This window comes from Apteryx mantelli, chromosome 2, assembly GCF_036417845.1.
Source record: "Apteryx mantelli isolate bAptMan1 chromosome 2, bAptMan1.hap1, whole genome shotgun sequence".
NCBI classification, from domain to species: Eukaryota; Metazoa; Chordata; class Aves; order Apterygiformes; family Apterygidae; genus Apteryx; species Apteryx mantelli.
Window position 1 is genome coordinate 125,431,397 of NC_089979.1, and position 21,751 is coordinate 125,453,147.

At 36.6% G+C, this 21,751-nt stretch overlaps 1 protein-coding gene across 3 annotated transcripts in view; it reads left to right on the forward strand.

The window, feature by feature from the left end:
• The window catches only part of SLC4A7 (solute carrier family 4 member 7), a 99,990-nt gene that overhangs the window by 28,696 nt on the left and 49,543 nt on the right, over window positions 1-21,751 (forward strand). For 2 of the 3 annotated variants that reach the window (XM_067291487.1, XM_067291489.1), the window contains exons 2-3: window positions 8,618-8,699; window positions 21,091-21,234. In XM_067291487.1, coding sequence (XP_067147588.1) covers window positions 8,618-8,699; window positions 21,091-21,234 — 226 coding nt within the window. Of the gene's footprint in view, window positions 1-2,655; window positions 2,734-8,617; window positions 8,700-21,090; window positions 21,235-21,751 lie in introns of all 3 variants that reach the window. The other variant, XM_067291488.1, reaches the window with a different exon arrangement.

The following is a 21,751-nucleotide window of genomic DNA, read 5'->3' on the forward strand; positions in this document are numbered from 1 at the left end:
CCCCCCTTCCTTCCCCCCCCCTTCCTTCCCCCCCCCTTCCTTCCCCCCCCCTTCCTTCCCCCCCCCTTCCTTCCCCCCCCCTTCCTTCCCCCCCCCTTCCTTCCCCCCCCCTTCCTTCCCCCCCCCTTCCTTCCCCCCCCTTCCTTCCCCCCCTTCCTTCCCCCCCTTCCTTCCCCCCCTTCCTTCCCCCCCTTCCTTCCCCCCCTTCCTTCCCCCCCTTCCTTCCCCCCCCTTCCTTCCCCCCCCTTCCTTCCCCCCCCCTTCCTTCCCCCCCCCTTCCTTCCCCCCCCCTTCCTTCCCCCCCCCTTCCTTCCCCCCCCCTTCCTTCCCCCCCCCTTCCTTCCCCCCCCCTTCCTTCCCCCCCCCTTCCTTCCCCCCCCCTTCCTTCCCCCCCCCTTCCTTCCCCCCCCCTTCCTTCCCCCCCCCTTCCTTCCCCCCCTTCCTTCCCCCCCTTCCTTCCCCCCCTTCCTTCCCCCCCTTCCTTCCCCCCCTTCCTTCCCCCCCTTCCTTCCCCCCCCTTCCTTCCCCCCCCTTCCTTCCCCCCCCTTCCTTCCCCCCCCTTCCTTCCCCCCCCTTCCTTCCCCCCCCTTCCTTCCCCCCCCTTCCTTCCCCCCCCTTCCTTCCCCCCCCTTCCTTCCCCCCCCTTCCTTCCCCCCCCTTCCTTCCCCCCCCCTTCCTTCCCCCCCCCTTCCTTCCCCCCCCCTTCCTTCCCCCCCCCTTCCTTCCCCCCCCCTTCCTTCCCCCCCCTCTTTCTTTCCCCCCCTTCCTTCCCCCCCTCTTTCTTTCCCCCCCCTCCTTCCCCCCCCTTCCTTCCCCCCCCCTCTTTCTTTCCCCCCCCCCTTTCTTTTTCCGAAAAGAACCCCCAAAACCCATTTGTGGAGATAATGTTATTCTTCAGACTTCAGTGTTATAGCTATAGAACTCCCTTTATAGAGATTTATACAATGAAGCAGTGAACTTTAATAGCATTATGAGCTATTGTTTTGTTCTTGAATGGGTAGCCTTTGTCTCTGACATTTAACTGCAAATGCAGTGTGTAACAGGAGTAACTACTTTAGAGTCCAACGGAAACTAAAATCTATGGGGTGGAATTTTCCTAAAATTTAAGGCTTTAAAGAGCCTTGGAGTGTGTTGTTTAAAAAAAAAAAAAAAAACCTATAAAAAGATCACTAAACTTACTATATTCCTTTTATGAGCATAATAAGTAAGAGTTTCAGTTAGACACTTTAAAATGCATCTAATTGCAATTATCTTGTTTGTTAGGGGCTCTGCAGTACAGTGATTGATTTCTGGTATGGTGCTGCCTTCAACTCTGGACACAGAACTCTCTGAGGCAGTCCCTACTGACATATGTATGTTTTTTAAGTCAGTACTAGTTAAAGCAGATTCAGGGCTCAAAGGTAATCTGCTTTCTTAGCATTTAAAAGACAAGGCAAAGATCTATTTTTTGCATATTCAGCTATGAGAGAATGGGGGGGCAAAATGTAACTTGAAGTAGTTACTAGATTTCTGTTAATGAAATCCAGCATTTTAGGAAGTCATGGATGGTTCTCTGTTAATGTTTTGCTTTTATCAAACTCTTGTAAGCGTAAGACTTGCACAGCATTTTGTCCTTTCCACCTTCCCTATCCCTAATTCCAGGACAGACAGACAGACAGACAAACACACACACGACATTTCTGCTTAAGTGTAAGCTAAATTGACAGCTTCATCTTAAATAAAAAGTTGTTCAAGCCTCAAAAATTTAAAATGTGTGTTTTTCTAAATGTAAGAGGGAATAGTATGTTCTGTTCTGATTTTTTTTCTTTTTTAAGTTTCATTGAGGTGATTAGCTATAGAATTCTACTGTTTTGCATGCTGTATTTGTAGGATTGTTCAATTTTGAAGAGTACATTTTATATATTGTATATTTCTCTGAGTGTTGTCCTTTAAAATATAGAGTTGTTTGGCTGTTGGGCAACTGATCTTTTTGGGCTGTAATTTTAGAAATAATTGAACCGAATGGAGCTATGAATCTTTTGAATTAAATTTAGTGCTGTGAAGCAGTGATACAATGCAACTTCATAAAATGATGGCTATATTGTTAAATATGCAACTTGATATGGTGGAGATGGTACTTGCGAATTTTATCCACAGTGTTGACTTTTCTGGCTCACAGAACACTGAGTGTTGAATTCAAACAGGTTTCTGACTTTAGTTGAATGTATTCTTGCATTTTAGTCACTGCTCTTAAACTCAGTATTAATCAAGCCATCGCTTCATCTTCTGTTCATTCTATACTTTTTTTTCCTCTTTTTTAGACAAACTGTGAGAAGTCTTTCTACAGTGTTTGTTTATGCTTTCTTTTTTTCCTGCCTCTTTCTTCCTATTTCAGTTTTCATTTTGATTTGTACATGACTTTGTGTTCATTGTCTAAAGACTAATGTGTGATTTGTGGGACATGGTTTATCTTGTAGGTTGTAGTTCTTAGCATGATAGGGACCTGATTAGTGTCTTGTGGAACTACTGAAACAAAAAAAATATTTATAAAAATTAAATATTTTCCTATGCAGAAAGCAAAATGTATTAAACTATTAACTTGTTTAGAACTGCTTTCCCCCAAAGTTATGCAGATTATTGTTATTTTTTGTAACACATGCATTTCTTTCTTCACAGTCTTCCACACAGTTTTGAAGAAAGAGAAGTAAATAAAAATTCTGGAGAGTTACTGAAGTACCCCCATATTTGTCCAAAGTGAGAGTTTGTATAGTTCTTTTTTTTTTGTGTGTGTGTGTGTGAGAGAGTCTTTTAGAAAGGAAATAGTTCAAACTTCAGTTTTTGGGAGGATAAACTGAGCAGTTAATTAGAGGATTAGTTAGCTAGAAAAAATTCTTGAAACATTCCTAACTTATTTCATTATAGCTATGGTCTTACTGAAATCTGTGTCACACTTTCCTGTAAGGCTCTGAGTATCACTGTGATTAGGAGGGAGCATTTATGTGTGAGGATAGTTGTGTAATATAGCAATTGTGTAACCACAGGTAAAATTCCCAGGAAAAAGGGAAACCAAAAAAACCCAGACCAAAACAACTTGAGCAGTATTTGAGTCGGTAGTGCTTGGGCTATAGCTACTACTATGATGGTGGAAAAAATCTGGAAAACAGTTGTTCTTGTGCGAGTGAGATCGTAGCAAATAGGAGCAAGGAGGATCCATCAATAATATGTTTCTTATTTTAAAACTGGAAAGTGTTCTGTTTGGGAATTATTATTAATGTTATTCTCATCTGTGTATGTTTAAAGGGCAAGACCAGCTAAAAATTGTATGCCAACAGATTGAAACAGGCCCCATTTACACTCAGCATGCTTTTATTTGGGACAAATTTGGAAGAAACAATACTGCCATGTAGGTGATACTGTGCCCAAATAACTTATTTAAAATGCATTTATAGGATAACTTGTGCAGTTCTGCTACAGACTGTTTAATAGGCTGAATGATATCCTTGCTTTTCCCTATAAAGAAAGAAATGATTTTTCACATCCTGTTTGTCTTTTAAGGAAGCAGCCATCTCTGATTGCTGCTCTCCTCTCCACAATAGATGCAGTTTACCTCTGACTTAAAAGCGGAATCAGTTTGGAGAAGTAAAACAATGTATTCAGGACTTTCCAAGTGCTGCTCTTAGTCATTGCTGCAGCTGACCCGTGTCAGAAGCCCTTGGTGTGTTACTCGCTTCTGCCTCGGGCTAGTCAATGCTCTGTGAGGGCTGCTGTGAGGAGAACTGTAGCAGAGACCCTAGTGCTGGCGGTTGCCAGAGGTAGAATGATTATCATCAATCTCTGCTTAGAGTAGTCACAGATGACACTAACAAAAATACTTCTCCGGGTTCTTAACCATATTTATTTTCAAGGTTGCCATCACTGTGGACTTACAGCCCTATCAAACTGGGAGATAGTTTAGGAAATACCTTGAGGTAGACAAGACCAGTATATTGGTAATTCATAGTTTGCAGTTCTGGGAGACAAAATGTGTAGAGAAAGTGGCTTTATGTGCATTCTGCGAATTGGAGATGCATATTATTTCCTGTCTGTGTGGAGTGTTATGTGTGCCTAGAACAGAAATTCAGGCTTCTGTAACAATGATCCATTGTAATATGAAAATATGTCATGAATTACCCTACTGGTTCTTAATTATTCTGAACCAATAAATTTCAGTAGCTGTGTGACGATGCAAGTGAGTTTGTGCATATGTATTTGTGTGTGTATAATTATATGTGTGTATAATTTATGTATATATAAATAATGCCAGTCTTTTATTTTTATATGGATAAATAGATCTGGAAAACAGTTGCAATGGGTTCTCAATACAACTAATGTATTACTTCTGTGTTTCAAAAGTTAATAGTATCAGTCATTTGTGTGATCACTCTCTATCACCAAAATGAGAGAATTGAGTGAATTAGATTTTAAGTATCTTAAAAATTTGTTGCTAGCAAGATGCATGTCTTGTAAGTGGCTATTCAGTAATGCAGTTTGGCATTGTGCCCATCTGAAGTCTGTCGTGTATGTGACTGCATAATGTTAGGCGAGTTGCATGGTAAGAGAGATTGTACAGATAACAGTGGAAAGTTTCCTTTAGATTTAATTTTCTGTGTGTCGTATTTGTGCCAGTCCAACATACAGTAACTAATACATGCTGTTGGAGGATGACAAGCTAATCCCTGCAAACTTCCTTTTTTTCCCATAATGTTTCACACAATTTAGACTTGATTTGAAAACATACTACTTTTATGGAACGTGCAGTGCTCATACTTTAGATACAAAAAGTGTACTGTACTAAATGTTTGAGAAGGTATTTGTTTGAGAGTCTGTTTTTTAAGTGTAAAAACTAACAAACCATTCTGATCCCGTAACATTTTATTCTTGGTGTTAAATATTCCGATTGTAAATATCCTACCACAAACCTGTAAATTAGTATCCTTTGTCACAGTCCTGTATTTGGGCATGCATTCCAAACATTCGCTGTCATTGGAGCTCATGCAATCTGTGGTAGACATATCTCTAATAGTTTGCCTAAATGAGTTGCCCCCTCTCTAGAGAAGAGTGTCTTGGACTGGTTTGAGCTACTGTTTAGAAATTCAATCCTTTTGCTGTGCCTGGCCTGACACCTAGATATCCTGTTTTGATAGAAATACTAAATGGCTTTGAATTTCTTTCACCCCCCCCCCCCCGAAAAGTGTTTTCCTTTTACTACAAAGAGGTAGTGAGCAATGCACTACATGGTACACTCATGTATTTGATTCCCCCCCCCCCCCCTTTACTTTCTCCAGATAAATGGAAAATGTGCCTAGGCAGGCACTCTTGCCACCATTAGGCATTCTAGCCTTCCATAAATAGCAGTATTGTTGAACAGTCATAATGACTGATAACAACATGAGTCGAGTGTGAGAAATTTTTGGATATTTGTTTGACTTCAGTAAAAGGGGAATTACTCTTTTCTCTTTGGCTGAAAAGGACATGAAAATCAGAGGTGGTAAGAGGAATCCTGGCAGGATTCTACTAAAGCAAGGAGTATTCAAATGTCTGGCCTGCAACAGTTAAAAAGGGTTTTCATTTTCATTCAGTTCTAAAATCCCTTGGGAAAGTTGGAAGACCAACAGAGAAGACATGTATGTAAGGCACATCTGGCTTAATACGAAGGTTACTGGAAGGTTGCCTCTATGGCACCTTTGCAGGTATTCGTGAGTTTGGTGGTAGGAAAAAGTATACGTAGTTTATTTTTAATACAATCTGTTTAGAGTATTTGAAGTACTCTGGATCTTTCTGTTTGTTTTATGTTTTCATTTATTTTTATAAATGACCACCTTCTTTTAAAAAGCAAACTAAAGCTGAAGGCTGTCACTGGATTTAATCTCTCTGGGGCACCTTGGTTAGTGCTTCCATTAGTTTTCTGTTTTTTTTTTTTTTTTTTTTCTTGATTATTCCATCTTTTTACTGAAAAGAGATGTTACATGTGTTTGACAGAAATTAGTCTTAAATTTTACTTTGGCTCATCTTCATCAACTGTCTTTGTGCATCTGTGGGTTTACTGTAAGTAGAGCTTCACATGAAATCTATGGTAAACTGCAGAGGAATGCTTGCTAAGATGATGCCATTCTCTTTAGGTGCTTAGAAAAGGGAAGTTGACTAGTTTCAAACAATTCCACCTCACTTTTACTTTATGAACTTTTTTACATATATAAACAAAGAGATCAACTAGAATAGAACATGTTTTGATTCAACAGCTGAAACAGTTTTCTCTCACCCTTATGTCTCAAACCGATGTGGTAGATCTATAATTACTGGAAACCTATGCCCTACAGACTATTTTTAGCAAGGAAATGCTGTAGCTTGAAGTTAGTTTTATATCTTATTAGAACATTTTGGTTTTGCCTGACCTAAGGTAAAAGTGTCTTCTGGTGGGATTTGCTATTAGCATCACAAACAGTTACATTAAGAATGGTGCTTTGTGTTTTTCTAAGCAAAGGCCAGAAATTATAAGCTTTCTTCATGTATGATATTTGTGGTTGCTAATGGTTTATTCTTGGAAGAGTCTTTGCATATGTTGTGTACTTTGAGATAATGATAGAATGGTTTGTAAGGGCATGCATGCCTTTCTGTAATCTTATCTCAAAAGGCATTACTTTCATGTGATGTGGTTTTGGAAGCTGCTTCTGTATGTACAAAATTGGCAAAGTAAACCTCTGTTACTAAACGCAAAGGATGATAAATATTAATGTCATAGTAAGTGATACAGCAAAGACAATTTTAAAATGTTGCTGGGGGAAAACAATATCTTGTTTTACATGCAAGTTTTCTACTGTGTGTGTGTGTGTAACTTTCTTCCGGTACAAAAAGTAGTGTGTATAATGATCTGCGGAAAAACTTTGTCTTCCTTTATTGCTGTAAAACTGTGCGTTTGGCAAACTTTCAGTTATTAAAAAAAAAAAAAAGGAGAGAGAGAGTAGGTAAAGGATATTTCAGCAGCCTGTATGGCTATAACCAAGAAGTTGATGTGGAGGAGGTTTTGACGGCACTTTTCCAAATAGTAGATTTTTTTTTTTTTCCTCTCAAATTGAGACACTTAAATGAAGCATTACAAATTATCTTATGTAAGTTATTTCTGATTTCTTTGGTAATGTGTTAGCTTTGCGTGTACCTGTGACTCTGTAAGCTGGTGTGTCCTATAATTTTCTATCTTTGTGTCACAGAGATAAATTGGAGTTGGAATAAATTTGAACATAGATATGCTTGACTTAATTTGTGTTTTGTTGTGTTTATTTGATTCCTCAATAGATTGTAAACTTAAGCCTTTTAATGCTGCTACTTCTAGACCTCTTTTTTCTGTAGGGTTTATGCATGTACAATTTTTTTTTCCCCCAACTTGTGTTGGAAAATACATCTTCAGTAGAGATAAGAGCTAGGACTCACCCGCAATTATTTCCCCCTACCTCCAGAAACAGTAATCAAAGAGATGACAGATACCAGTTACATTTTGAAATGGGATTGTAGAAGGCTTTTGAATCCTGTTCTGATGTGTAGGAAGACAAGGAGGGAGCACCTCTCACTTTTTTTTCTTTTCCCTATCTCAATTAGATTTTATTAATATGATAGTTCCTAAACTTCTGCCATTTTGTTGTAATAGGTCCTTATAACACTTTACAGATTTGCCCATCAGACATGACGTTGATTTAATCACATGAAATTGTCATTTGTCATTGTCTGGAGTGTTGAAGAGTTTTGATTATTTTCTAAGGTGTGCAAATCTCCGCTTTAGTAGTGCGGCAGTAGTGGCAAAATTACGTCACCTTTCTAGAACTCTCCATTCTTATGTTTTTTCTACTCCTGAAATGATTATCATGATCCTTGAAAAGGTGAAATCAAGAGCTTTGCAAAAGGAAATTCCATGACATTTAGAGTTCAGGTGAATTTCCTCTCTGTTTTTCCATTATAACAATTTTAGATTCTGTTTGCTGGTATTCTTAAATTAAATGGTTTTAGGTTTCTGTAGACAGTTTTTACTTTGTGAGTTTTTCAAGCTGTCCAACTTGTGTTGTGTGCCCCTTTCTTTCCCCTCTTCTCTATTTATTGTGATACCAGCCAGAATTTAAAGTGAATTTTGTCTATCTTCTGGCCTTCAGTCAGGACAGTTGAGTCTATTTTTAAACTTCTAGGAGCATCTCAAAAATATATTGGCAATTATTTTTGTTCATGGTCTTCAAAAAGTTAAGAATTATCTTCCCTGTTTAATCTAAACAAGTAATTAAGGACATACTTTGCTCTATAATGTTATGACATATAGCTTACTAGTTTTAACCACATTGTTTTCTACAAGTAGTAGGATATTTTCCATCAGTACAGGGTAATGTTTTGAGGAACTGGATAGGTGTGACATTTACTTTCTCAGTTTGAGTTGAGCTTCTATTATGTTGGAGAGCTCTTTGACAAACAGTGTCAGGATTTTAATATTTAAGATTTCAAGTTTGGTAAATGCAGAACTTTTTAAAGAAAGATTGATTATTACAAATTATATTGTTAAAAAACAGAGTTCTATTTAGTTTTAATTGAGTTTTCTTAATTTAAACTCGTGGTCTTGTTTCTTCAGGGTCACGATGAAGAAGCTGTTGTGGATATGGGCAAAATCAGCTCTACTATCAACACAAACTTTGAAAAAGAAGAGCTAGAGAGTAAGTTTGGAGGTTTTTTTGCTTGTTCAAAATCATACATTTTTTGCTTCAAGATAAGAGATTTGTTTTCCATAAAGCGCAACCTGTGTCACTAAAAAGAATCAGAATTCTATGGCCAGCATGAAATTCTAGGAATAAAACTAGTGAACTGCAGATGACTTGTGCTTTTTATGGTCATTAAGCATGCTAATACATACTCATTGGTTTTCAGAGCTGTCACAGAAAAATTTATTTAAAAAGAACCCAAAAAACTGTTTATGAAACAGCTCTCCAAGGAAAGCTTTACTTTTGAGGTTATCAGTCAGGCTGTAATTTTGAAAAACTGATTGCTCTTGGTATTTAAGTTGTTTCCCAGCACGAGGGATGTAAAGTCCTGCAGAATCAAAAGTGGGAGAGTGGAGGCTGGGGAGTGGGGAGAAGGTATTTGTTTTCTTTTCTGAAAGTTGAGTGTCCTTGTGGCTGTAATAATGCACTTTAAATACTGACAGTGTAAGCAGATACAGTGCTGTTAGTTCCATAGTGAATTGTAAATTCCTCAGTATGCAATCAGTTAAAATTATTATGAAATTCTGTCAGTCTTCATTATTTGACTCAAAATCCTGCACTCAGCAGAAAAATGGAGTTGAGTCAGTTTCATATAGCAAAATGCAATATTAGATGTCGGATCTAAGATTTAATTTCTTACTAGCTTGAAAAGGAAGTAGACAGGCATGATAATTCCTGGATGGTATTTAGTGATGCCAGAGGGAAAAAATAAGGAGATCTAATGTTAAATTCTTATTTATTTGCCTTTCACATAGACTGCTCTAAAGCTTAATTAACACTTGCAAAATGCTAGAAGACTATCAGTAAATACATTTAGTAGTACTTTCTGAAGGGATTGACTCTTACTGCTACTGCATAGTGGAGAGCCATTATAGAGGCTGTTTCTAGCTGAGGAAAGGTGACTTCAGGTTGCTTTCGCTTTAGACAGTTTAAAGTGATTAGAAAGTGATTTAGAAAGTTTAAAGTGACTCGGTTTAAAGTTTCTGTTGCTACTGCCATCGTACTCTTGCTCTGTTCCTTTCAGTGTGTTCCTGCTTTCTGTCTTGAACTGACAATTTTGTTTGTCTGACCATACGATAAGCCTGGTTAAATGTGTTAAGCTAGCAGAACATGAAACACTCCTGACAACGGAAAATAATAACAAAACCTCATCAGCTGAGCACCCTGAAACAACTTGCCACATAGATGGATGTGGGCCAATACTGAGAGGAGGCAGGAAGTGGGAATATAAGGTTGGGAAGAGAAGAGATGGAGGTTGCAACACTGCCCATTTAGATAAAGTTAAGCTACTGAAACCACTGCCATGTCTGTTTCTGCAGTTAAATCTTCAGTGCAGGTTTAAACTCTTTCCTCCTTCGTTTCCATCTCTTGCTTTTGTCTGGAAGAGGACCCAGGAAAAGCATGTGTGTGTTGCAGGGAGGAAAGGGTTAAGAGGAAGCAGGCATTCGGCTGGAGTAGTTCACCATGCGGCAGCATGAACAGCTGCAATGCTTCAACACAAAGAATGACATGGGAATGTGCAGCCAGATCCCTTTCCCAGTCTCTTTCTTAGCCCTGTCACAGGAATGCTTAAGCCAGTACAACACAGTGATGACACAAGGTACTGGCTGACAAAGCAGGAGTTAAAACTGCTTGAAACAGTTTAAACTCACTTGTATTACTGCATGTGAAAATAGCCTTGTCTTAGGTGGCCAAAGAATAAATTAAGGTATAACCAAACCTTTTGTTTCAAGAGCAGTTGAGTCAACCTAACTGCTGTTGAAAGGAGGAGATGAGATCTCACTGTACTCACCTTGCTCTTAGCCATGCAGCCTTGCCTCTTTCTTTGGCTACCTCTGGCTCTCTCTGGAGTCACCAAGTGGAATTCTCTAACCCAAGAGAGGGCTGGCTATCCAGGTGTTAAACAAATGACTAGTAAGAAACATCTGACAAGAAAAATGTATTCCAGTAGGATTCTTCTCTAGTATCTGAAGCGTCAGACGGGCACACATTTTCACACTTAAGTGGGAATTATTTTTGGTAATGATAATACATATTCTTGTAGTACCTTAATTATTTGTAAGAAAATCAGTCTTTTGGATGGTAGAGTGGGGAAGAGGAGGAACAGCGTGTATTTTGATTTTTGTCAGTGGAAAATGTTCCAAAGTGAGAATAAGAAGTTTTCCCTCTCCTATATGAAAGAAAAAGGTATGTAAGTACAGTTAATAACTTCTATGCATATTTTCTTTTGCGAGTTTCATCAACAGAGTTTATTTAAATTCAGGGTGTTTTAGATGATAAATTTATGTGAACTCTAGAGCTCCTCTTTCAGGAGAGCATTAATTATAAGCTACGAGGATAGAAATAAATATGTGGGTTTTTTGGTTTTTAATTCCTGTATTAAAATCTCACAAGGGGAAAAATGGAATTGTTGGCTGCAATCACTAGAAAACTCCAGATAGTAGTATTTTTTCTTTACTGACTTCTGAAAGTTTTTTTTGTAGGCATAGGAAGATCTATTTAGCATTAAGTTTAAAGATCTGAAACTGTTTCAGTCTGTTCTTCCAGCTCATCTCTTGTGACGTGAAAAGGAGCTCTAGGAATTTGGAACCTCTCCAGAAGTGTGTGTTAATTCACTTTCAAGGAGAGGCAGCAAGCAGTTCATTCAGGTCAGGTATGATGTGAAGCAGCCACTTGCACCTTTGAGAGCCAGCAGTGGCAGGTGTTATTTAACCTGACGTATTTAAAGCCTGTACAAACTAATGTTGGCTGGTTTGATGCTGTAGAACTCTTTTAGCTGCAATGAATGAGAATAATAATAAAGTAAGGGAGGAGTGGAGGTAAGATGAGAATAACATTGGCAGAAGTATTTCATGCTGTTTTAAAGGAGGAGGAAAGAAAAACCCAAATAGTTTTTTTATTATTATTATTTATTTATTTTTATTAACCATATATGAGCAAAGCTTTCTAAAACTTGAGCTGCTTTGTTTGGTTTGATAGTGCCAGGCTTTCAGTCCCCCCCCCCCCCTTTTTTTTAATGAGTACTTAGTTTTTCACCTTGATTTCTAGATGTATTTACAAGATCCAGCCTAAGGGAAAAGAGATTTAATCTGTTATTCTTAAAGTAGACCAGTTACCAGTGTAGTAAAGATAAGGCGTTTACACATAACAAAAGTCTTGCTGCAGAAGCAATCCTGGGTCAGGAATATCTGTCTCAGTAGACTAGTTTTCTGTGGCATAAATCCAAGAAGCAGCTTTCAAGAGTTAAGATGATTTAGTAGTTACTGTACTCTCACTATCCTGTGGCAGGTGTAAGTAGTGTTTACATTTCAAGTGACCCTATTATCTCTGATACCTTCCTTGATGGCTTAAAGCCTTATTTTTCCTTTAAAAAAGCAGCTGTGCTTTTCAGTTAATCTTAGTTAATAAAAATAAGTAATAAATAATCCTGCATTTTTTTCTGTCTAGAAGTTAATATTGTATATTGAAGTAGAAAACTTGCTGTACAAGTGTATTGAAGTTTAATGCATTGTGAATAGCTAGAAACTGTTTCAGTATTATGAGGAAACTTTGGGGAACTAAGAGAATTTTTGCTACAACTTGTAGTGGAATGTACCACTAATTTAAGTTTTTTTTTTTTCAGGTGCCAAGATTAATATTCTACCTTTTAGATGCTTCTAAATTGCCACTATTTAAAGCTCTTGAATACTTCCTGTAAAATCCTTCCAAGAGAACAAATTGTACAGGAGAACATAAACAGAAGTAATGTAACAGAACTTATTGTAGCTGCTGACATTTAAAAAAATGTGCTTAGTATTTACATTTTTATGTTCTGTAATAAGCTGTACTAATTTAGACAGGCAGTACAGAACAGGTTTCTCATGGTTCTCAAACTACAGAATGAATGTTTGAGCCTTTAAAAGACCCCATAATGGCCCAGAAAAGAACCCTGTTTAACAGAAAAAAGAATTTTGAAAACCTGTTCCTCATGAAGGTGTATCCTTTATGTGATCAAAAAGTGGAAAAAAAAAGATGTGTAACTATTTCTCAATACAAAAGTAGTTTAGGATGGTTATTAATGATTCTTGCAGACTGCCTTTCATCCATCCTCTTTAATGATACCTCTGAATTGAAAAGGTCTGTCAGCTACTCAATTGGAATTAAACTGACAGTAAGCAAAAGCATGTCTATTCAGACACAGTATAGCTGGTCAGATATATTAGACATGGTCTGAGTTTTCCTTAGCATCAGCAAAGTGTTCACTTGCACTAGCTACACTAACAGCTGGTGCAAAATAATTCTTTTGTCCTTATCAATAAGAAATAAATAAGTTAGCTGTTCCCAGCTCTTCTCTATAAATCAAAAAATTGAAGATGTTTTCCTAACATGATTCTTAATGCAATCCTGATTAAGTGAATGTTGGAATTGGGTTGCATCGCTACACCTTTGTCATATGTACATTGAAAATTTACAGTCACACAATATCATAAATTTTTTGCCATGGGAATTCTGCATTACACAGTTCACAGACAAGTTCCGCGTGACTTCTTGTCCTGTTCATTGTGCAATATTCACACTTCTGTATAGAAAGAACAATTTTCCCCTTGAGCTCTTCTGTGGTGCTCATCACTATAGTTAATCCTTAACAAATGCCATCAAAAGTATTTACAGATTTTCAGCTTGGAGGAAAAAGTTGGCAACCTGTTAATACGGACATAAAACTCAATAGGGCACCCAAAACAAGTAGATGTAATTTATAATATATTTTATAATTTATAATAACAAGTAGACATAATAGTATATTGTTGATTTTTAGAGGCAGGGGGTTATTTCTAAATTCCAGAACAGTTTTTTTGGAAGTTGTTTTTGATTCTGCAAAACAGACTACTTAAAATTACTGAAAATGTACAAAACAGACTACTTGCAAATTACTTTTTACTTGCGTGCTAAATTACGTACAAATTACTAGAAAGACATACTGTAAACTCCTGGCAAATGAAACTCTCAAGAAATTACTTGAGACAAGATAATTTTTGCTTATTTTTTCACTTTATGAAAAATTTTCATGGTAGCCTAGCAAGAACGGAGTATAAAAATAAGCATAAGAGAGTGCACCCCCAAAATTCTTATTCCTGGTTAAATAACTACTGTATAAGCCTTAAAAAAAAAAAAAAAAAAAAAAAAAAAAGATTTTAGTAGTTTTGATACCTTCTTCTTTAAGGGAAATTATTCATTATTCTACAAAGAGATCCTCTTAATATTAGCAAGTGTCCACTGCTGTTTTTTGAGACCTTTCTTATTTAAAGAATGGTCTCAACAGCTGAGGAACCCTTCTGCATACCTCAGTTTATTAATGGTTGGTGACAGGATGTTTTGTGTTTTGCTAAAGAAGATGTTATCCAAATTTGTGGTCTTTTGGACTGAGTAGTAGTATTCATATTGAAACTAAGTCCAGCTTTTGTGTATATCTCAAGTCATTTATTATATTAAAGGTAGTATTCCTGGTTTGATTTTATTTTCATTTAAGAAGGCATTGTATAATATTAAGAAATGCATATGATATTCTATTCCACTTTAAAATCAGGAAAATCTGCTCAGAGAAAACAGCTTTTGTAATGACTTTGATTTACATAATATTACAATCAGTCCTTTGCTCTATGGGAAGCCTAGACCAGTAATTTCAGTGGCTTCTGCATGGGTAATGGAATACATGAGTAGGGAATAATACAATTCATTTTAGCTATACTTCCCTTCTTATGCAGCCAATTTAAGGTAGAACATTTGTGTATGAATCTGTATATGTATCTTTGAAGGAAGTGATGCAGCAGAGCATAATTTTTCAGTATGTAACTGCTTTTCCTTTAGAGCTAGGAGACAATACTGAATGTAAATACACCTGAACTGCTACAATTTCTGATTTCTGACAAATTAGGCTGGATTACCTAATATTCAACCCCCCACCCCAACAGCCAAAGCCTGACAACTCTGACTGGTGGGTAGACAGTACAACTAACGTGATTCAGCATTTAAACTTGTTCAAGTTACTTCATGAGAACATCTGCAGCAGACAATAACTTTGCTTTTGCAAAAGTCTTTAAAATCCATTTTGGGAAACTGCTAATTTTAGCATTTATTCTTAAAACATTTTTTTTGTGTTTTTAAAACAAACACTATTCAAACAACCTAATTGCCTTCTGCATAAAGATGTAAAACAGATATTAAATGTAAAATAGACTAAGATGGAAGCAAGGCTTTTTAAAAGTTTGACATGTGGCCTAATGCGTTGGTTGTTTGCAGACTTCTTTATCTGAGAGAACTTTATGTATTTCTGTTCTGACCAACGGCTACATAAAATACATAACTGGAGTTTCATAGTCTGAAAAATATGTAAAATTGTTGTTCAACTAATCAGGCCATAAAACTGAAGTTGAATGAGACAGCACCATTTATAATGAAGTTGGTGGCCCAAGGTCACTCAAGCTAAAATATCAGAAATGTGGTGGGAGAAACGGGAAGCTCACTGGATTCTACAGCTTGTTGTTTCTTGATGGCTTTCTATAACATTTATCTTTCCATTTTTAGTCCTTTTAAAATCAAATGTTCCAAAAACTGGGTAAACCTATGATTTGATGGATGTCAGAACTCTTGCTGAATGGATGACTTTTGTCTCCGTTTGCAATTCATTGAAAGCTAATGTTTCATAATAATTAAAGCTTTTAAAGTGTGAGATTTTTTGAGTTTGATTTCCGTCTATTTCTTATGTTATAAATAAACAGTAAAAGTTTGATATCTCCCCCCTGCCTCCCCCCCCCCCCCAAAAAAAAGGTAACCCTTGCCTGAGGAAAGATTCTCTGTAATATTTTTATAACTTACAAGCATCAGGAAATAGATGCATTTCATGGGGATGGTTCTATTAGTCCTTATAAAAACAGGTGCAATAGTTGTAGGAGAGAGGTATGTGATCAAATTTGTAACAAGAATATGTTTGACCTATTGATGAAGTGGAAGCATTTTTTTCTTGCAAATGTTTTTTTTGAAATGCTGTACAAGTACGGTGTTATGAATATGGAATCCCAGTTTCTTACAGTTCATTAAAGCCTTGAGGAGGGCTTGCAATACAGATTTCGTTATTATAGTCGACAAAGGGCCAACCTTTGATCTTAATGGAACTTTTTCTTGAATTGCCAATTTCAAGGTTTTCTCCCCTCCAACAAAAACAGCTCTTTTGGAAATGATCTCTTCTGTGTATCCTTTTTTCCTGAGCACTGCGAGAGAGCCAGGCTTGCAGAAGAACCTTTAGCTCAGAAAGGTGGTGGGGCCCACCTCTGGGCTGGCTTTGCACATTACAAGGGCAGCTAGTTCCCCCCACCTCTCTCAGATACCAAGTGCTGGCTCCTTTCCCAGACAAGAGATATCAGTGCTGGCAGTGGGCCACAAAGACCTGCAAGGCACATGCAGTGCCAGAATCCCTCTGTAGCTCTGTCAGCTGGCACTAAGCTTTTCCTATTACAGTTAGTACCTGCATGTCTAATGTAATTACTGATAATGCCTTCTCGAATGTCGCTGATTGTGTCAAATACAAATATTCAGTACATTTTTCTCTGATGACTGCCACTACCAACTCACAGTTAGTTCAGTCTGCAGAAGAAACCCACTTCTGTGTATGGGGAGAGTTCTGGTATTTACTGCTTCTGCCAGTCAGCATAGTATGATGCTGGCTTTCATTGTGTAGTAGGAAAACATTCTTTCCTACTGAACTGTTTAACGTGTGCTGTGCATATAAAATAAAGATTTTGGATTACGTGTTTCAATCTTATCTGTCCAAATATTTTAGACAAAGACCATATTGTTGGATGCACTTAATTACTAGGAGTAATAGGAAGAATCTAGGATAGGGAACAGAAATTCTAAGAGATTCTAAAATCTGCATTGTGGAGAAACTGTAGACTCCAGATAAGACATGTAACTGTTCTGTGAAATAGGTTTTTATTTTATTTATTTTTTATTCCTTTATACAGATTTTGTTAGAAAATTTGATTCTGTTTTATTCTGAAAGCAAGAAAGAATTATTTGTCAAATCATTCTTTTTTTACTTAGAAGGTGTTTGGTCTTTAACAAAAAACATGAGGAAAAAAATAGCAAAAACCCTTGATGATAATAGGGCTTTTTTTGTAGTAACTTCATCCTTGCATAATCTAGGCAATTATGCTGAAACACTTGTATTCACTTTTATTACATTAATTCCATAGGAAAATGATTTGACTCTTTCTGGAATGCTTTTTGTGGGGGAGAAGTTCATAAAATAAGCTAAAATAAAATCGTTTATTTTGAAATATGTGTGTCTCATACGATCTTTACTGTCAACATTAAATTGTACATTTAATTGAATATTCCAGAAATGTGACATTACTTTTAATTAGAAAATTGGAGAATTAGCATAACAGTATTTTCAGTGAATTCTCTGTTACTTGTTGGACTTAATAAAACAAGTAACTAATATGAACGAATTGGCTTAAAAAAAGGGAGGAGAGGATTCTAATTGTTTTTAGGTTTCATCTTCTAATTGTTTTTAGGTTTCATCTTCTACAGCAGAGAGTGTTTGGGAAGGACCGTTGGAGTCTAAGCTTCTTTGGGATGTGACAGGATCTGCTTGCTCTCGCTCTACCTCTTCTGTCCAGCTAAGATTATTTTTCCTGTTTGTGTTGCTTCTAGCTTCTGAGTGGATCTATGATAGAGAAGCTAGAAGTTGTGCTAATTAATAGCACTGAGCTTACTTTTTTGAACATTCAGGTACTTTCTGTGATGTACTGGGAATAACCTTGAAGAATGAGATGATGATGGATTTCAAATGCTTCCTACTAGGGTAGTGTGTTTGGAGATATGAGTTAGAAGACACCTAACAGCATGCAGCTTTCTTTCACAACTGCTTTTTTGCCTGTTTTATGGAACAGATCAGGATCTCACATGCAGATCCTCCAGGTTTTGCATAGTGGAAGGCTCCCTGTTGAAGAGGGATTAAAACATTTAAACATTATTTATTTAAATAAAGGCTTCCATGTAAAATAATTTATCTGTCTTCAGATTATTATCTGAAGATATTTGAAAAATAATAATTCTTGTCTTAAAGTTTGTCTTCAGCTGACTACTGGAAGCTTATGGAAAAGATGGCATCATGCTGTTGTTTGAGGCACACAGTGAAAGGATAAGGGGGAATGGGCACAAGATGCAATATGGGAAATTATGATTAGATATTAGGAAAAACTTAGCACTGAGGGTGTGGTCAAACATTGGAATAGGCTACCCAGAGAGGTTGTGGAATTATCTATCCTTTGGAGATACTCAAAACCTGACTGGCTATCATCCTGAGTAACCTGATCCAAAAATGGCTTTGACTTTGAAGTTAGTCTTGCTTTGAGTGAGACCAGATGACCTCCAGATGTTGCTTACAACTGTAACTAATATGTGATCTCTGCAGTTCAGATTTCTAAGCAACAGGACACGAAAATGTATAATGTTCTTTCACATACTTATTAACTTGATTTTCCTTATTATTCCCTTGTTAGCATGGGGAAGCATGTACTTCTTTGTATAAAGTTTACAAGGCTTCTAGTTAAGAAAATGATTATTAGAAAAAAGAAAGCTCTGTGTGAAAATTGTGCTTTCAGAATTTCCACATCAGAGCATTTTTGAATGCATGTTTTTGATCTCTCCAGGACTTCAGAAGTCTTCTATTACCATTTTCTTAGTGGCTGTGGGGAGGAATTCAGAAACCTAAACAAAGTTTTCTCCTCTGTTTGTCAGTATTATAGGACTTCTCCTTTATATAAACTGACTTGTGGATGAGAACAACCATGTGATTGAGTCATGTAGCAGACTTTTACATTTAAATTTGTTTCATACTGGTAATGACCTTAAATAGTAAATACCCTTGGTGGATTTGTACAGCTAAGCTTGGATAAAGTCATGTTAGATTAAAATGAACAATTGTCTCTGGAGTTCTGTATTACTAAATTTAGTATCAGGCAGTCTACTAAATCTATTGATTATTGGTTTAAAGTAATTCTGTAACAAGCTTTGCTTGAGAGCAGTAGGATGGTACAGATGTTTGTGTGAATGAAGGTTTGAAGGTCATGTAGTTGTACCTTTTAAGCTTTTAAAAACAATACTCAAGTAAAAAGTTGGCATTCCTTTTAGAAATAACACTGGTGCAAGTAATATGAATGTCAGACTTCTCAGAGTTAACTTTTTATCCATTCCTGTTATTGCTAGTCTTCCTGGCGGCTTTGGCAGGGGTGAAGAGAACTGTTAATAGTTTTGTCAAATTGACTGGGAATGAAGGAAAAAAATCCTGGTTTTCATTTTCTTGCAAATTGTACTATTAACTAATCTTTATCTGTTCATCTTTGATTATTCCTACCTGAGTAATGATGCTGAGGGAACATAGACCTACTTAATTCAGTTGTCTTTATTTTTAAAAGGCCTTTCAGTGCTTTTCTATGTGGAGTTAGAATCAAGACTGAGCTTGTCTAACTCTTATTATGCAATTTTAACCTGTCTTTTGGAGTTGAGTATACCTGCAACATGTTCATGTGCAATCTTGGTAGTATATCCAATAGCAGCAATTCTGGACTTCCTAGGTAATAGTAGAAATCTCTTTGTTCGTATATCAGTTCAATACCAAAAAAGTTCACTTTCTTAACTCAAGAAACAGTCACTGGTGCATTCTTAGGCTTCTTAGCAGGGGCTGAGTATTTGTTTTAGAAGAAACGAAAAAGAAAAGTTTCTCTCTACGATTGGGACTGATGAATACTTCAAGAAATTGTTTTTCACTCTTACGTGGAAACAAATCACTTGTAATATGGCTTATTTTCAGAATTGGTCATAGTCCCAGTCAGTCGACTCTAATTAAAACCAGTGTTGGAAGTGCGTCAAGAATCAGGCTTTGTAATTTGAAAGGGAATCCTGATCAAATTAATTAAACATTGAACTTATGTATCATTACTGATTTTTTTTTTTTCTTAGTCTTTCCTTTTGTGTCACCGTAAAAGTATTATTTTATAAAATTTTATGTCTCTTGTTAGTTGAACTCACAGATATTTTTGTTTTGGAAGACAAGTTACACATACTACTGCTTTTTATTTCTTTAAAGGAGGTGGTGGAGTTCTGTAATGGTTAGAATTTTTCAATATCCTTAATCTAATATATGCACATCCTTGCATATATATAGTCACAACTCCTAGGGCTTGCTTGGCTTTTATAAATTGGCTGAATTTGCAGCTCTAAGAGCTGGAAAACCGCTTCCTTTTCCTTTTGTTAATGTCAGTCTTCTGTAATAACTCTTTTAAATAGTATGAAACAAAGTTTTGCTGTTAACCTCCAGGCTTGTAGCTAATGTGTCTTCCTGAGATTGTTTGTTTAAAAAGGAATTGAAAAGGTTTTTGTATATGCTAACTCCATTTACAGGAGGCATGTTAGAAATATGTTCGTAACAGTCAGTTGATGGATTTCTGTTGTCAAGTTGTTGGTGATTGTGTTGCCTTAATGTGAAATGTCAAAGGAAAAATAATATGTTCAAAGTAAATGCTACAGGAATGCATTTATCCTTCTGTAACATTTTTTCTTTTTCTATGTTTTTTTTCCATCCTTTTAAAGACCTGTATATCTTCATTTGAGGATGTGCTATCTAAATTTATTAAAGTTTCTAGAATAGAAAAAAAAAAAAACCCTTTCGCGTCACTTGTGTGATTTTGGACATATGTTTCCAACTGCCTGTTAGGCTCTTAAACTGGTATTAAATTAATGGTATTTTTTAGTGTCAGGGTCACCTGGATGCTTCATATGATATTCAAGGAATTACTGGCAATTCATTCAACCATAGAAAATTACTTCCAGATTCTAAATTATGGGCAGTTTCTTAACAAAGTTCATAAACTGAACTGTGAGATTACATTTTGCCCATTGTAGTCACAATCCTGATATTCTGACTCCTAGAAAAAGAAAGGAGTGTAATTTCTCAGCTTTACTAACACTTCCCTGGTGTTTATCAAGTAGTTTCTTCCAGATTCTTGATCCAAGAATCAAGATTGTTTCTATATTCCTTGTTTCATAACTGAATTCTTAAAATGGGTCATAGCTTGTTCTTGTTCAACTGGTTGCGGAAATCAGTATATCACTAATTCCTTGACACTTGGCAAAGACAGAAAGCAAAGGGTAATATTAGTCCAATAAAGATGGTTTTGTCAAGAACTTTTGGATTTATTTTTGACTTTGACAAACTCTAATCTTTTTGACTGTAACACTAAATTTGTGCAAGAAGTTGTTTTTTGTTTGATTCATTTAATTGTTCCCCCTTGCACTTTCTTGAAAGGCCACAGAGCTGTCTATATTGGAGTTCACGTCCCATTTGGAAAGCAGGGCCGTCGACGGCACAGGCATCGTGGGCACAGGCATCATAGAAGAAAAAAAGAAAAAGAAACTGACAGAGAGGATGGTCGAGAATCCCCATCTTATGGTAAGAAATCTGTTGTGTGGGTTGTGTCGCTTAAAAATAAGCCTGTAATAGTTACTCTGTGCTTGAACATTGTTTGTTTGTACTCTTTGTTTTATTCTTACTAAAATTATGTATTTCTACCTACAATCAGTCAAGGATTTTGTGGCTGTATTTTATCCAATCATAAGAGCTTCATCCAGGTGTCTGAATGAATGTCTGACGGCCTGCATTAAATAGAAGGTTAGACTAGAGGTTCATAATATTGTCCTTTAGCATAAAAAGATACACGTTACTGATATTACAGATAACTTCTTTTCAGATTCTGTAACCTTATATTCTTCCTTTTGTCACTGAAGACTTTCAAGAGTATGATGGCTGCAAATCAGGATTTGCTGTGGTAATATGATCCATGTTCTATTAATGTGATCCATGTTCTATTAAAATATTTACTTTGGTCTTCCTGCAGTCCATTACTAACAGTAAGGGATTTTACTGCCTCCTGAATTCTAGTTTTGGATTTTTTTTGTTTTTTCCCCCA